At 38.7% G+C, this 18,090-nt stretch overlaps 1 protein-coding gene across 1 annotated transcript in view; it reads left to right on the top strand.

Moving 5' to 3' along the window:
- sh3gl3a (SH3-domain GRB2-like 3a) overlaps positions 1 to 18,090 on the top strand; it is a 57,572-nt gene that overhangs the window by 36,936 nt on the left and 2,546 nt on the right. Inside the window, exons 2-11 of the mRNA XM_059350880.1 lie at positions 1,588 to 1,656; positions 1,759 to 1,831; positions 1,925 to 2,068; positions 5,681 to 5,814; positions 9,419 to 9,577; positions 10,521 to 10,624; positions 12,697 to 12,821; positions 12,946 to 12,978; positions 14,653 to 14,718; positions 16,230 to 18,090. The exon at positions 16,230 to 18,090 is cut by the window's right edge and continues 2,546 nt beyond it. Coding sequence (XP_059206863.1) covers positions 1,588 to 1,656; positions 1,759 to 1,831; positions 1,925 to 2,068; positions 5,681 to 5,814; positions 9,419 to 9,577; positions 10,521 to 10,624; positions 12,697 to 12,821; positions 12,946 to 12,978; positions 14,653 to 14,718; positions 16,230 to 16,432 — 1,110 coding nt within the window. The 3' untranslated portion in view covers positions 16,433 to 18,090. The remainder of the gene's footprint in view (positions 1 to 1,587; positions 1,657 to 1,758; positions 1,832 to 1,924; positions 2,069 to 5,680; positions 5,815 to 9,418; positions 9,578 to 10,520; positions 10,625 to 12,696; positions 12,822 to 12,945; positions 12,979 to 14,652; positions 14,719 to 16,229) is intronic.

Here is an 18,090-nt window from a genome sequence, read left to right as displayed (position 1 = left end):
GAGTGGCTGACCTGCAATCAGAGGTTTCTGTCAAACTGGCCAACTGCCCTAAATCTTTCAGTATTAGTCTACTATTTGTGTACACAGAATTTTAATCCTCTCTCAATCTGCCAGGGAATGGTGTCAAAGTTCCATTCCTCTGTTTGAAAGGCCTGTAAAACCATGGAGGGTCAATAGTATTACTGCTGTTACGATACAAATGTTGATTGTGGATATCCTCATATCAAAAATACCAGTTTGCTAACTGAAAAAAAAAAACTAAATCCAAATCTCTCAGTCACCATAATAGTAATATTTTTTCCCGTTATCCCACAGGAGTGGAAGTAATTGATATCCTTACACTTCTTATTGTAACAAAATTAGTTTTTGTTTGTGTAATTGTACTTTGTATTATTGTTTTTATTATTATCATTATTAAACAGTTATTTTTATTATACACAAGTATTTATTATCTCAAGTATTGTATTTAGTCCTGACAAACTGTGTGAGAATGGAAAATTGTCTTAATGTAAACGTTCACAGGCCTGCCTAGAAGTTTGTGAACAGTGAACAACAAAATACCCAATACTATAATTGTGTTATGGCTAGAGTTAACATCATTGTACCTTGACAAACCTGGTTGCATCTACCACAGTAAATTACTACAGTGTTGATGACCATAAGGTGCATGCTGGGTCTGGCTAAAATCCTCAAGAGAGATCCACACTGCAAAAAAGGTGTGTCTAAAAACAAGATAAAAACACTAAATCTGAGGGAAATGATCTTGCTGCATGGACAGATAATTTCTTATTAAGATTATTAAATATAGAAATAAGCATGTTGAACACTTAAAATAAGAAATTAACTCTTAAAACAAGATAAATTATCTAACACTTCTAAATCTAAAGTTTTTTTTATCTTGGTAAGAAACAAATAATTGTCAGCGCACTCTGCTCGGGCCAGTTCATCACTGCTTGCAGCTTTAATTTATCTTGTTTTAAGAGTTCATTTCTTATTTTAAGCGTACAACATGCTTTTTTCTAGATTTAATAATCTTAATTTAAGAAATCTTGTTTTAAGACACACCTTTGTGAACCAGAACCTTTTGGTTCAGTGAGGTGTATAATGGACCAACTGCTGGGTAATGATCATGGCCTTATTGAGATATGACTACAGTTATGTTCAGATACAACATATTTGAGTCTACAGAATAATTAATTAAATCATCATCAGTGTAATTAGGTAATGATCATCAGGTGACTGTGAAACAAGATGTGAATAACAGATCACTTTATGATTGCGATATCTCAATGGTCACGAATGGTAGCGAAGTGAAAACTTTTATATTCAACAGGTCAAAGGTCAACTTCACTATGGCATCATAATAGTTTTACTTTTCTGGCCATTATTCAATGCCAACTGTCCAGGCGTGGATGTAAACTGCAATTTTACTTGTTTTTGTGGAAGCATAAAACTTTTTACTCAGTTGTTCTCACAGTAAATAATAAAAAACATAATAAATCCCAGTTTTTTCAACAGTTATTTAACTGTCCTGCCTCTCTGTATTCCTCAGTCCTCCATAACTGTCTGCATGCTCTCTTTGTGCAGCTACTCAGTGAAAAGATCAGTGGGGCAGAGGGGACGAAGCTGGATGAAGACTTCATGGAGATGGAGAGGGTGAGTTCAGAACAGGTTTGATAATGATAATCACTTTATGTTGAAGTGTCTCAATTCTATTTTAAAATTCTTGCTTGTTCTTGCTTGTCTTGCTCCCATTAGAAAATTGAGGTGACCAACAAGTCTGTGTTTGACCTTTTATCCAAAACAACGGAATACCTCCAGCCTAACCCAGGTTAAAAAAAAAAAGAAAAAGATGGATCATATGATATTTTGTGAAAGCACATAGGAATCCAGTATGTGGAATAGTTTTTGTTTTCCTCCGCAGCCTCTCGAGCCAAACTGAACATGTTGAACACAGTGTCGAAGATCCGAGGACAGGTGAAGACCACTGGCTACCCTCAGACTGAAGGCCTGCTGGGAGACTGCATGCTGCGCTACGGCCATGAACTGGGAGAGGACTCTGTCTTTGGTACTGATTCTCTTACTCCACAAGACTTCATTCAGTGTTAGCATATGTTAACTTCCTGCTGTTTGACTGCTGCACAACTGAAGATCAGCAACAACTGAAGCAGACCAATTCATTTGACAGCCATTAACATGCAGAAACAGAATGTTCTGCATTCCCCTAATACAAGCATTCTTTCTACACCAGCTTCTGCAAAAACGTCTAGTACTTTGCTCCATATAAAATCATTAGAGCAGCAATCATTTTAGTTTCATTTCAGCAGAAAATAATAATACTAGCAGCTTGTACAGCTGCCAAGAAAACCATCATTAAGAACTGGTTTGAACCTGTCACGAATTTCAAGAGAAACTGGCTTTTATTGTTTTTTGATGTCTGTCTTCTTGAGAGGTCAACAGCCAGGATTAATCATGCTAGACCTGAAACCATACTCAATTGGTCTAAAGCTATTGCTGTGATCCAAGGGTTACTTTTAATTTAGTTAACGTTTCATATGGTTCTCTTTTTATCCTGGAATCTGTGTATATTACCAGTCTCTCTATATTTCTGTTTGGGCTAAATTCATGTTTCTTTTTTTTTTTCTTTTGTTTTCTTTGTCTGTTTTCGCCGTGTGGCTTTGACTGGTGTATTGTTGTTTTCATTGTTGTTGTTGTTGTGGTTGTCCTTTATATTATTCTATGTATGTTATTTGTGTGTACATTATGTCTAATTTGTAAATATGTTTCTGAGTCTTTGTTGTCTAGAATTGTGTTTTAGTGTATTGTTTTCATATTGTGGCTCCTAATAAGTAATCCGCTGTTCTTTTTTGTTTATTCATTAATAAAAAATTTAAATAAATAAAATAAATTAGAGCAGCAATCCGGATTCCAGAAAAGTTGGGACATTGTCTAATGTGTAATTAAATCAGAATGCATTAATTTGCCAATAATTTCCATATGTATTCAATTTAAAACTGAACAAAGACGTAATATTTAATGTTCAAACTGATAAACTCTTTTTAAATACACGAAATTGGGATAGTAATTGTAAATTCTGCATTGTGATTGTGTGTATCCATAAACATCTCCCACCTTTTACTCTTAGTTTAAGACATAAAAACTTTAAATCAGAATCTCAGTAATGAGCATCTTACAGACAATGGTAAAGCTGTCGATTAAACTGCACTTCTTGGGCGTCCCTGGTGGCACACCTAGGTAGAGCGCATACCAATCCACATAAGCGGGTGGCCCGGGTTCGAATCCGGCTCGGAGCCCTTTCCTGCATGTCTTCCCCTCTGCCTCCCCCTTTCACTCTATATATTTATACTGTCAATAAAAAGCTACAAAATGCCCCAAAAATATCTTTAAAAAACCCCTCTTATTCCTAAACAAACACAAGTGGTATGCCATGTTAAATTAATAATAAGCGTGTAAAGTAATTTAATTACTTTATTTTGAGCAATAAAGGCCAAATCCTGAGCTTGATGGAGTCTATACAGACACTTTATTTTCCAGAAACTAATTGAACTCTTGCCACCCTGCCAGCTGTCTCAGTGCTGCAGGAAATAAAGAACTTCAAGGTGTCCTTGAAGTCTTGAAGCTTTGGTTTATAAAAGAAGTAAGTAAGTAGACTTTATTTATATAGCACCTTTCGCAGACAGAAGTCACAAAGTGCTTCACATTAACAGAGGATAAATAAGTTAAGAATAAAATAACATAAAAATACAATAAAAATGTACATACAAGTTTTAAAAGACCAAAACAACAGCAATTAAACAACCATAGCAGTCCCAAAGCAACTAATCAAAAGCCCTAACAAATAAAAATGAACCATTAGTCTGCTCTGTAGAACTTTAACTGTTAAGACTAAAGACTAAAAAATACCTCTGCAATGCTTTTTCTTTCTCATGTAGCAACTTGCAAATGGTTGCAATTAATTTGAACAGATTAATCAATTGATTGTTTCAGCTCATATTTCAGACTTGTCTCCCCTCAAAAACAACAATATAAGGCAATTATACAGGCGCCTCAAGATGCGCTTCTCAGACTCTCCCCTCATGCTTAAAAGATGTGCACTTCTTGCTTTCAAAATAAGTCTCCTTTTCAAAATAAAAGTCTCTGTCCATTTATTTGGTTCAACAGCACAAGCAAATTATAACATTTTAGACTGTCCTCCACCATCAACTTGCTGACGTAGTAGTAATGATTGACCGTGATGCAGAGTTTAAATGGCAGCTGCACTTCTACTTTGTTTTGAATTTTTTGTGAATGCAATCTCTGAACCCCTCGGCCATCTATCTGTTGACGATTTAGCCTCTGGGAAGAAGGGCCACTATAAGTAGTTCCATTAGAGCCAGTGGATATTCTCTATAATGGATATTTGGGCCAAGAGTTCTTCTACTCTGCACCATACCAGGTATTTTTACAGTCTGATTAGCAACACAGTTCCTCTACACCATTTTATGACTCTGGGATCAGTACTTGTGGTTTAGAGTGACTTAGAGACAGCCGTGAGTTGTGGGACTGATGGCTTTGTGTATATGGTATTATGTCGTCCCACTCACAATTTAATAATATGACAAAAAAACCTTGTCTAAATAATTAAAGGGGAGCATGAGATATGTTTGAACTGTTTTAGACTTCAAACCACCTATTTGTGGGATTCAAAATTAAGTGTGTAAAAATAACACAATCCCAACACACAACCTGTGAGGTTTAAACTAAGACATGGACATTGTTTTTCAGCTCCATGCTGAAAAGATTTAGCCTGGCTAACACCAGACTAATCACAAATGAGATTGATCTGGACACCAGCAATTCATTTTTCCATAGAGGAGGTGTGGTTTATGATCCTCCAGAGCAGTTTATTGGGCGCTACGAATGTCTATCATAAGCGTCTGTACATAGCTCTTAGCCAATCGTATCAGTTCTACCAGATGACGTATGTAGAGCAACAGAAATTGATGTTTACATAGCCAGACTAGCCCATCTCTACTTTGACACTAAAATGCTCAATTCTGCTTCTGCAATGTTTTTCTGCAGCATGTTCTGACTCTGGCTGCTCACACTCTACCGGCAGTGTTGGTGTGTGTGTGTGTGTTTTGCTTGCTGCTTTGCTTCTCCAGTTCTCGCTTTCTGCAAGATTATTTATTTTTTTTACACCTTATTCCCCCCTCATGTCATTCAGCCACACACATCCACTGATTTTATGGTTAATGGACGAGCTGCTGTGGGTCTCTCGGCGGCTCCGCTGTCCCCCGGCTCGTAGCGAGAGCGGTGAGCGGTAGCGGGGCTAGTTGGTACATTAGGCTTTGGCCAAATCCTGTCAGAAGCAAGGCTAGAACATCATTTTTCGTGGTTAAACAGGAGTGTAAAGTCAAACGTTGTTTTTCTTTTAAAATCAACTTCCGCTCTAAACTATTTAAAACGGCGTCTACAGCTAGATCCAAATAGAGCTTCGCGTCTGCTGCAGCCATGTTGGATCCTTAAGAAAGCTACAAAACTACAAGCTTCCATCTGTCGAGTAGTACGCGTCATTGTCTTGCCGTCCCGTGTTGCCAGACTGCCTGCAGGTTCAAAATGAAATCGAGCCAGGCTAGAAAAGACTAGAAATTGACTGTTTTGTCTCTCTGTCCTACAGGCTGTGCTCTGGTGGATATGGGCGAGGCCATGAGGCAGATGGCAGATGTGAAGGACTCCCTGGACATAAGTGTCAAACAAAACTTTGTTGACCCCCTGCAGAATCTGCAGGATAAGGACCTCAAAGAGATCATGGTAAAGCAGCATGTCCCCTCTTATACCTAAACAAACACAAGTGGTATGCCATGTTAAATTAATAATTGGCAGGGTACACAAAATACAGTGTGAGAGACTATTGATTTGATCCCATAGTTCAAAACCTCACCCTCAAATACAAATAATGCTGACAACACAGGGTGACTGTAACAACACGTGAAGAATGTGCAAATAGCTGTTTGTAATATGCTATAAGACCAGTGTAAATCGTCTTGAATATAATTGAATGTTAGCATCATTTAACCCTTTGATGCACAACATATTGACACCCCTTCTAATGCACAACATGGGTCAAAAATGACCCGCATTCATTTCCACATCTTCAACTGTTTATTTATGAAATATTTTGTTAGGGTAACGTTAGAACAATTGAAAAAAACAAGACTTACGTGTTCCAGGTGTGTAAAGGGAGCTGTGCTGAGCTGTGAATATGTTCGTACATGCAAACAAAGACATTTTTCCCGCCAAATTCTGTTATAAATGCATGCGGGTCATTTTTGACCCATGTGTGTAAACTTGAAGTAGAAGTACAACAGCTGTTCAAAAAGTAGGAAAGGAAAAGATAAAAAGGATGATTTGTGCTAAAAAAAAAAAATGTTGAAAGTATTTACTTAAAAAGGATAAAATGTATTTATTTCAAAGATGTATAATTGAAACAGTTACTAAAAAAAGAACAAATGCTGTAATATACAACAAAATCTGCATTTTCCTGCATGTAAAGTATGTGTGAGTTTGCATTGGTACTAGAGCCGGGACTTTAACGCGTTAAGATTAATTACACAAAAATTAACGCGTAAAAAGTTGACACATTTTAATCGCACTTATTTTTGCACCGTGGAACGTTTCTCACTGGATGAGTTACAGGCGGACCGATTATACTGGAGCACCAACTAGCGTTCATGAGTTCAGACAACAACAAACCACAGTGAACGTGAAGAAAGAAGCTGATGAGAGCGCTTTGGTTGGCCCCCTGGATGATGGGACATTTTGTTACAAAAAACCAATGGATGGTAGCGTCGGTAAGAGCATGGTTGTGTTGCTGTGCAACAAGGAATTCACATATCACCGCAGCACATCCAGCTTCAAGTAACACCTCAATGCAAAACATATAGCAGCTAGCGGCTAGTGTGGTAGTGTCATAAAGCGGCTCATAGATCATGACAAAAACAAGGGAGACCACACATGTATTCAAGTTATAAGAAAATAATGTTTATTTAATGAAGTGAAAACACAAAGAAACTTAATTATGTGAGTCAGTATATCAGTGGTGAGGTGTGTGCATGCATGCAATGTGGTGAAATGCAAGTGTATAAGCTGAAAGTAACTAACAAACTAAACAAAACCAATTAAAACAAACCAAGGCAGTGGCTGTGGAGGAGAGAGAGAGAGAGAGCTGAGGCCTCAGCTTCTCTATATAGCCTAAGTGATTGAGACTGGATTCAGGTGTGCTTCTCCAGCAGACTGGAGGAGTGGCCTGACCTGTGGCTCCTCCTACAAAAGAGAGAAAGCATGCGACAACACACAGAGGGGGAGGGGGTCATCACACACCCCCAAATAAGAAAGGAGACCAAACAGGTACTCCGTAAAATATTTCCACAACACACATTAAATACTTCAACACTGTAGTTTCCCACTCCCCGATATACATCTTATCAGGGTACTTAAGTCAGACTGAAAAACATAATAGTAAGGCTACCTTTAATTTTGTTTACATTACCAGTTCGTCACAGCACTCTTCCTACCCCCTCCGCAACCTTTAGACCTAGGAGCATTTTAAGAGAGAGCAGAGAGAACATGATCGAAAGGAAAAACACAAATAAGGTGACATTAACCAACAAGCTTTGGAAGCTACTAGAAGGGTCTAGAGGCATCAGCCAGTATATTTTCCTTGCCCTCTATAAAGGCAAACATCCCAAATGACAAGACGGAAGAAACAATGGCCACCTCAAATGGCAAAACCTTTGTTTTGTCATTTGCCCAACCATATACACTCTATGGCTAAAGCCATTCACAAAGTCAAGCAAACTCTGCAGCTGACAAGTTTTGCTGAAAACAGCAACATCCCCTTCCAATCTGGGCCAAAAGAAATGCTGCAAGACTCGATGGCAAGTTCCATTGCCAGCCCCATGCCCAGCCCCATCATGGGAGGCCTTCATGATAGACTCTCCAAATTTTTCAGGCACCACAATCTGCACTATGGGTTTTCCCACACAATCATCACCCTGTGCAGAACATTTACGCACCAGCGCACCACTTTGTAAGTACCCCTGAGCTGCAGTTTCCCTGTCTACCACCGGAGACACCAGATCAAACAAAGCCCTCACTGAAAGATCAGTTTCTTGTTCTCTAACAAGATCAATACAAGAGATTGACTTCAGAGGCTCAGGTATGACCACAACTTTTACTTCAGCAACTTTTGAGCAGGTTCGTCTCTTACCTGACTCATTTCTCGAGTTACTGCACAATCTTGACACAGCTCAGCCTCAGGGTCACCTCTACCCCCCACACACTCACTCCCCCACGCACACACCCCCACACTAACACACCTCCACACACACACACCACACACACACACCACACACACACCCCCACACACACACGCACACACACCCCCCCACACACACACACCCCAAACACACACCCCCACATGCGCACACGCACACACGCGCACCCATCCCCCACACCCCCACACCTCCCCACGCACACACACACCCCACACACACACAACAATAACAATAACTCTCTCTGCTGCTCAAACGTTAGACCCACACACACAAACCCCCCACACACACACACCCCACATGCGCACATGTGCACACACACACTCCCCACACACACACACCCCACACACGCAGGCGCACACACACCACACACCCACACACACACGCACACCTCCCCACACACACACACACAACAATAACAATAACTCTCTCTGCTGCTGAAACGTTAGACCCACACACCCCCCCCACACACACACGCACACACACCAAACACTTGCACACACCACACACACCCCCACACACAATCCCCCACACCTCCCAGTGCACACACACACACCCCATGCACACACGCGCACACACATCCCCCACACACGCGCACACTCAGCCCCCACACACACACAAACACCCACATACGCACGCACGCACACACCGCCCACACACACACACACCCCCCACACGCACACACACCCCCACACATGCGCACACACGCACAAACACACACACCCCACACCCTGTTCTCAGGTCAAATAATTATATGCGATTAAAATGCAATTAATTTCGATTAATTAATTACAAAGCCTCTAATTCATTAGATACATTTTTTTAATCGAGTCCTGGCCCTAATTGGTACTATTATTATTACATCAGTCTTTAAGTCTATGCCCTACTATACATACAGGCCATACTATACAGTGTGTTTGCAGAATAGTTACTTACTACCAGAGAGAGGTCCAGTTGTACTTGAGCCCTAAATCCTTAGTAGGTTAGTGGTTAGTTTATGAACTCGAAAAGTGTTAAGCAGTCCATTTATCATTTTATACGTGTTATAAAAAATAAAGAAAAGTTCCACTCTGTGTTTGCAGCACCACCTAAAGAAGCTGGAGGGCCGGCGGTTAGACTTTGACTATAAGAAGAAGCGTCAGGGGAAAATCCCAGACGAGGAGATCCGGCAGGCTGTGGAGAAGTTTGACGAGAGCAAAGAGTTGGCTGAGAGGAGCATGTTCAACTTCCTGGAGAATGATGTAAGAGAGGAGAAAACTGCAAAACGAAGAATTGACTGGAAGGCTGTATTAAACACAAGGCAACAGGCAATTTAATGTCTACTTATAAACTAACAATCTGTGATACCACATACTATACTGCCCTACAAAGTCTAACTGCAGTAACTACGCAAAAGGTAAAACTGAGAAAAGTTTTTAACATGTTTTAAGTGGCCAGCCAAATAGGTTATGCGTAGGTCAGAGATATGACACTTATTACTAAATGTATTGATGATGTCATTTTTTTTTGCTATGACCTTTGACACCAAAAACGTAGTTACTGCATTGCTGTAAAAGGTTCTAATAGTAATGCAAAACCAGAGTGCAGTAACAACAATGTTGTTGTCTTCTTTCAGATTTTATATTTTGTTTTCAGTGAATAAAGATTTTCAAGTGTTTAACCACTCTATTCAAAGATTTGTGTATTTTAGACTTAATACTATAAAGAAATGTTATATTTTAGTCTGAATATAATTTTATCTCACTTTTTTACTTCATCACTATCTAGATAATAATTTCCTTTTCAAATTAACTTATGATTTCTATTATTTTTATGTTTAAATTAGTATATATATATATATATCCAAAGCAGACTGTGGTAAGTGCAATTACTGTTGGATTTTTTGTTTTTATATAATTATTTCTCTGAAATAAGGCAAAATTGAAATCTAAAACTTTCTCACAACGTTAAACAGACATCAAGGAGTTCATTTTTAGTTATAATTCCATTTTGACCAGTAGTTACTGCAGTTACTGCATGTCACATGTTGCTCGTTAATAAGTAGACATGTTTAAATTGCCTGTTGCCTTGTGTTTAAATTTTTTTAAAGGAGATATATGTCATTTTGCTGGAGGGTAAGTTAATGTACAGTATGTGTGTGTGTGTTTCTCTGTGTGTATGTGTGTTGTTTCTTGTGGCCAACAGGTGGAGCAGGTGAGCCAGCTGTCAGCACTGATCGAGGCGGCTGTAGAGTACCACAGGCAGTCGTGTGAAATCCTGGAGGAGCTCAGTGGAAAGCTGCAGAAGAGGTAAGGAAGCTACACTTCACTCTGCTCTCAGTAATTACTTTACAACGTTCATTCCCTTTGGGAAAATCTCACTCTGTTGTGCTGTTCAAAAAGTATTTCATCTTTAAAGTATGAAGACCAGAGCAGTAGACTTACAAAGGTTTCTATGTACTTGAATGAAATGTGGTGGATGTGGTCCAGGTTCATGGCAACTCAGCATGCAACTTACATGTTCTTTGTCATTTTGTTGAATGGCAGCCTACATGTTGAAGTATCCTTGAGCAAGATACTGAACCCCACATTGCTCCTGATGCTGCGTTCATCAGCGTGTGAATGAATTCCCAATGGTGGCAGGTGGCACCCTTTAGGGCAGTAGTTCTCAGCTTTTTTGAGTCACGATCCCCAATTTAACATGCATGTTGTGCTTGACCCCCGCTCACTGAACACAATTTCACACGCACACTTCAGATCATACAAACTCAGTTGATACGACAAATTTTGGACAAATAATGAAGCAGACAACAACTAAAACATCTTTCTGTCTGTGCATTTATATATTTTTTTCTATTTTATTGTTACTTTTTAATCGAAGTCTTTTGCTATAAGTTTAGAGGTCCATTCTGACCTCCTGAGTGTGTAACAGTCAGCTTCAATCCAGAGACTCCTTGGAAAGTAATTTACAACTAGCTAACTTGCTACTTTGGGATTTGTTAGAAAAGACACAAAATTACCCAAAAAATAATCAAATTGATCACAAAATGACACCAAATGATCAAAAAAAGACACAAAATGACCAAAAAATTACCAAAAATTATGCAAAAAAGGACTCAAATTGACCATAAAAAGACACAAATTGACCAAAAAAGGAAACAAAATGACCAAAAAAAGACACAAATTGACCACAAAATTATTAAAAAAGACACAAAATGACCAAAAAAAAGACATTAAATGACTAAAAAGACTAAAACACATTAACACACGAACACTTTAACACAGTGGAGACAGAGCTGACTTCCAAAATGATTTGGCAACCCCCAGAAATCATCTCGCGACCCCAATTGGGGTCGGAATCCCAAGGTTGAGAATAGCTGCTTTAGGGTAGCCTCTGCCACCAGTATGAATGTGTGTGTGAACAGGTGAATGTGTGCAGTCTGTAGTGTAAATTGCTTTGAGTGGTCACAAAGCGGCTAGAAAAGCGATAAGTGCAGGTCCATTTACCAATGAGATACCAGCATTTCAGTTTCCAGACTTGATTGACTGAGTTTGAACATGTTTCTTTTTTTCAAAAACCTTTCTTTAAGATATGTATTTATTCACTTGATGTTTTTAAAATTGGTTACATGTATTTATCTATACTTAGTTAATGCCTAACTCAGCCACCAAACCCCTGTGTATTGAAACAAAGGTTTTACATGTTTACATTCTCTTTCATAAGAGAAATGACTGGTATTTCGCCCATACAACGATAATGAGTGCCTCATTTCATTTCTAACGTGTCCGTCTACACTGCCAAGACACAAAACTCTGCTCAGATCTGCTCACGTCACGTACGAGTTTACGTCACATACATGCTCCAGTACAGGGAAATAAACAAACGTGGGATTATTTCCATGCGTCGGACCTTCAAGCTGCTCTGGCAGCTCTAATAAACTTACAGGAGTCTTTCCACCAAATGTACAGGATATGCACAGATGGTATTAGTGAACAGCGAAGGATCTGTAATTACCTCTATCACATTTTGGATGCAGCAATTGGTGGGAGGCGAGCCAGACGGCTTTGGACGAGACCTGGGAGATCCAGTGGATGGTGGAGAACTTTGTGGAAGGAGTAGCTGATGAAAACGTGTGGCGTGAAAACTTCCACATAACCAAAGATGCTCTTATCGCTTTAAGTGATGTCGCCTAGCATGCATACTCAATCCAATTCACACACTTTAGCGGAATAAAACGCGGAATAAAAAGTGAAGACACGACGCCACTTTTGCGTATTCTGTTCAGACCGTCATAATGTAAACATAGCCTGAGATGGTGGAGCTAATTGATTTTTTGCCGTCATGTTACAATTGTTTAACACTCTGGTATTTTGTGAGCCAGGATATCCACAGCTAGCAGTCGGCCCAAGAGAGAGTTCAGACCAAAATCCATCAGGAGCAGCATGGAGGCCCTGGACAACAGTCAGCACAACGGCCTGTCCTACAGCTCGTCGCTCAGATCCACAGGTATACACTACCTGTCTTTATTTACCTGTCTGTTTGCTTCCTTTTCTGTATTTCTCTGTCAGCCCCATCTTCATAGTTTGCTTTGAGTTCTGGTCTATACTTTTTTTTCTGTTATCCTTTCCAGATATCCAGATCAACCACACAGTCAATGGGAAAAGTAGGTATTCCTTTAAAACTCCTGAGGTGCAAGGCTCTCCTTTTTTGGGCTGTCGCGTGTGTAACTTATAGGCAGTTATGCTATATTTTCTGAGCTCCCCTCCACCTGCTGTTAATGCCTATACAGATAAATTGTGGCTGGATCACATGTAGATGTAAACCTAAGATCTAATCCACTAAGTATAAATCCCTTCGCTCATCAAATGCAGATTACCATGACTGTTTTTAGACACTAAATGTGAACATCTCACATGTTCCCCATCCACCACTATAAGTTTGTTGCTATGTGAGCTGTCTGTATGCTTTTTACTGGAATCTTTTTTTTTTTTTCCAGCTTTAACTGACAGTTGTGTCTTATCAGCAGTTTATCATTATTACCAAGAGTGAAAAGCTACATAGCAGTTACAAATAAAAAACAATTAAAAAAATGTATGGTTAGTAATGTGGCTATTGTGTCAGTAAATAAAAGCCAAAGCTGAAATTGTTGTTAGTTCCAGGTACAAAATAAACCATTTATTCCTGTTTTTTTACCCATATTATTGTCTGATTAACTCGAGAGAGCTTTAGATTAATTGTTACAATTGTTACAGTCCCTCATCAGACATGTTGACGCAGGTGAAAACCAAGGTTATAATAGTTTTGGATTTTTCATTAGTTTTAGTTTAAATTTTGTTGTGAGTTTTTGTTTTCAAATTCAGTTAGTTTTAATTAGTTTTAAGAGTGAGCTTGATAGTTTTAATTCGTTTTTATTTTTTGGAAAATGCTTAGTTTTAGTTTAGTTTTTATTAGTTTTAGTGTTAGTTTTAGTTTTTTTGTAATGGGGTATTTTTTGGGTGCCAGATTCAATAAGGTCACAATAAATGTTTCCTTTATTTTCTTTGTCTGATCCATCTCAGCCCCAATAAGGTTATTAAGTCATAAAACCAGATAGATTAAATAGATTTCAGATAACAAAAATGTTTTTTCAATTCTAGTTTTCGTTATTTCGTTAGTTTTCTTTACTATAATAACCTTGGTGAAAACAGATATAAGCATGTGTCTTATCTATGGCAATATCTGAGAACAGGTTGCTGCCCCCTGCTGATAAAAGTTAGTTTGACACATCTAGTGTGCCTTTTTTTTTTCTTTTTTTTATTTGGCACAGTTTTAAAAGAAAGAAAATAACATAATAACAGCAACAATAATACAATTTATATATTCCATATACATATTGAAATAAAAATGAAGACATGCCAGCGAAGCCAAAAAAAACCCTCATGGGGCTTGAATAGTGGGATTCCCTAATATAACATAAAAATAAAATGAACAAGGAACATAGAATTTTAAAGAGCAAGAAACTAGAAAAACAAAACAAAGGCAAAACATATCAATGAAACAAGAATTATAATAGGTTATTAAATAGTAATAGGTTTTTCAAAGATTTTTTAAATGAGGAGAAAGGTTGACTAAGAAAGGAGGAAGTGAGTTCCATATCCTATATGTAATGCTAAACTGTGATGAGGTGGTTAGTGATTTGAGAAGCCGAAGTTGTAAAGCTTTTCTTGTAGCATAATTGTGAAGCTGGTTATTGGTACCTGCAGTATGGAGTGGCACACTGTAGATGAATGAGTGTTTGCATTGTTTTGTGTTGTCTTTTGCTCAACATCATCTTCATTTGTCTTTACACCTCACCCAGCTGATCATATAACCTCTGTTCCACTGTCATGGCCTGAGAGCCCCACTACCAATGGCAATATTCAGCGTGAGTAACACACACTGACGCTGCATCCACATCTGTATAAATAAGTCCTGAAAACATTCATCAACAGAAAAATAAGCAACAACCATGTTGATGTTTGTAACGCCCGCAAATGTAATAATGCCCACAAACGTAATAAACCACAAACTTAATAAAAAAAATACCATAAACGCCCAATGTAACGTTTATGCCATTATTTATATATATCATATATATTTGGTTTGTGGTATATCCCCCATAATTTTCCTTTAAGGATATTTGGGTCTGGGTTCTTATGGGTTAAAAGTGTTTAACAACTCTATTCAGAGATTTCTGTGTTTTAGACTTAATATTATAAAGTAATGCCATATTTTAGTCTTTTTATCTCACTTTTTTACTTAATCACTATCTAGATAATAATTTCCCTATCAAATTAACTCATAATTTCTATTATTTTTGTCTTCACTTTTCAACTCAATGAAAAATTCATGGCTGCACTGTATCACAGTCAAGGTCAGGTTACTGCAGTCTGCTTTGGTTTTAGTTGGATTTTGTAGTTACTGCAATTTTTACATCATTATTCCTCTGAAATAAAGTAAATTTATAATCTAAAACTTTGTCACAAGATAAAACAGACTTAAAAACTGCTAAACCATGACAGTAAAAGACTGTCAGTAACAATGGTAAATGGACCTGCACTTATATAGCGATTTTCTAGTTGCTTTGCGACCACTCAAAGCTCTTTACACTACAGACTGCGCTCATTCACCCTTTCACACACACATTCATACTGGTGGCAGAGGCTACCCTAAACGGTGCCATCTGCCACCATTGGGAATTCATTCACACACCGATGAACACAGCACATCGGGAGCAATTTGGGATTCAGTATCTTGCTCAAGGATACTTCGACATGTCAGGGATCGAACCACCAACCCTTCGGTTGGGGGCCAACCAACTCTCCCAACTGAGCCACAGCCGCCCCTGAAACACTGTAAATGTATATATCAGCCAAAACAGTATTTTTTACATTTTTTTTTTTTTTTAAATACAATACTCCACTGTAAAATACACTGGCACCGTGTTTGTAGCAAAATATACTGTAATATATATACAAGCCATATAATATAATAATATAATATAATATTGTAAAAAAAATACTTTTTCTCACTGTTAAATGTACTAACACCATATCTCTAACAGAAATATACTGTAATATTTAATGGTAAAATCTTTAATTCATGCAACATTTCTAAAGTATTTTCTTGTCAACTATATGGCAGAACAGCATTTCTTTTGATGGAAAAACTTTTTTTTTTTTAACATAAAATATGGAATAAAATGGCAATCTTGAACGGGAAATCAACAGTGCTAATATTTTACCGTAATATTACAAAAAGTTGCACCTTATTTATTTCAGTAAAGTTCTGGCAACCGCAGCTGCAGTTTTTTTACCGTAAAAACAACAGTTTTTTTACAGTGTATAATAATATAAACTAACCCCCTAAATAACATAATCCCCTCCTGTGGTGCAGAATCGGAAGTGTTGGACCAGCCATGCTGCCGCTCCCTCTATGACTTTGAGCCAGAGAACGAGGGCGAGCTGGGCTTTAAGGAGGGTGACATCATCATCCTCACCAACCAGATAGACGAGAACTGGTACGAGGGCATGATCAATGGGGAGTCCGGATTTTTCCCCATCAACTACGTGGAGGTCATCGTCCCCCTGCCTCAGTGAAGATGGGCACCTTGAGGCATCTCCAGAATTCCTCCTGCCTCAGCCTCCTCCGTCTGACTCGGGCCTGACAATGTAAGGGCCAACTCTGCCTGAAGATGAAAAAAATGTCTGTCTACTGATTTTCAAACCAAGCCAGAGAGGTCGTAGTTTTGTCCCAAGTTGACTTTCGATCAGATCTCGCTGATTACATTATTTTCTCTGTTGATATTTATGAACCTGAAGCCAACTGAAATCCAAGCCATTAAGTGGGACACTTAACCTGGTTGGACCCTTTTAGTCTTTTGGATCTAACTGAGGTGAAAGTTTCTAGCAGTCGTCACACTCTGTAACCCATCCCGTCAATCCATCACATGACACTGCTCCCTCTTCATGATTCCTTAACTTTGCGTGAAGTTCACAGCCAGACATCATGGCTGAACGTCTAGTCACTACAAACAAATGCCTTTATTTGCATTATAGTAACATTAGGAATAGTATATACTAGGGGTGTGACGATACTCTCAGGTCACGAGACGAGACGAGACACGATATTGGGTTCACGAGAACGAGACGAGACGAGATTTTAAGAAAACTACAATGACACAATATATCACTGGACCAACAGACTTTTATTTAACCGAGTTGCACATGCATTTTGAAATGTTTTATTGTAACTCTTTACATGCATGATGTAAGCATGAGCTTTTAAAAAACTTCTTCTTCCACAAATTGAAACAAAAATTTATATAAGTTAAAATAAGATGCATAAAAAAATAAAATCCCCCAGAGGGATTTACGGGACTCCGGAGGTCACGTCTGGTTTTCTATCGTCGTTAACTGCACAACATCAGCAGCTGATCAAAACAAAGCAGCATGGCTAATTATCATAAGGATTGTGATCTTTAATGAACCGGCATCGCTAACTGTGCACAGAGTGTCCGGTGCTTGTTGTAAACAAACAGAGATCGCTAAGTGAACACCTCCTGCAGCAGCAGCACATACACACTGTACTGCTACAGAGCTAACTGTTAGCCTGTTAGCAATTTGCAGACTCAGGCTCTGCAGCTGGGAGAGACTGCTGCAGGAGGACTGTGCTGCTTAGATTCGTTCTTACTCTTCTTAATGAGCTGCCGGCCCCTGCGACCTCCCAGGGCACCCACAGGTCACAAATAGAAGTTTGGATAACTCACAAATGTCGCGAGACAGATTTTTAACGTGACGAGAAATATCGTTGAGTTAAATTTCGCAAGATCTCGTGGCACGAGATCTCATCACACCCCTAGTATATACATTTCAGGTTTTTTTATTACACGGCCATATAGTTACAACAAAAACTGATACAGGTTTTGTGTTTGCTTGACAAATCCCATCACAGTGTTGGCTTTAACTGCCATGGATGCCTCGCATCATGCTGACAAACTAGCTAACATTATCAATGTACAAATATAGTCAGAAGTATTGGTGTTTTAAGAGTTGGTTCACCCAGATGATTCCTGGTAGCTTACCATGGAGATAGTTTTGGTTTTATTTGTCCAAGTTTTGAGAGCTTTTGTCTCTATACTTTATGGTCCATCCCCAATGCAATGGTGGTGAATGGGATTTCATCTGTTGTGGGTGAACTGATCCCTAAAACGAAGAGGTAAAGACTGGATTTTAATAAGAACTCCCACATTTTCTCA

Source organism: Centropristis striata, chromosome 2 (assembly GCF_030273125.1).
Source record: "Centropristis striata isolate RG_2023a ecotype Rhode Island chromosome 2, C.striata_1.0, whole genome shotgun sequence".
NCBI classification, from domain to species: Eukaryota; Metazoa; Chordata; class Actinopteri; order Perciformes; family Serranidae; genus Centropristis; species Centropristis striata.
This window is presented reverse-complemented; position numbering and strand designations above follow the sequence as displayed.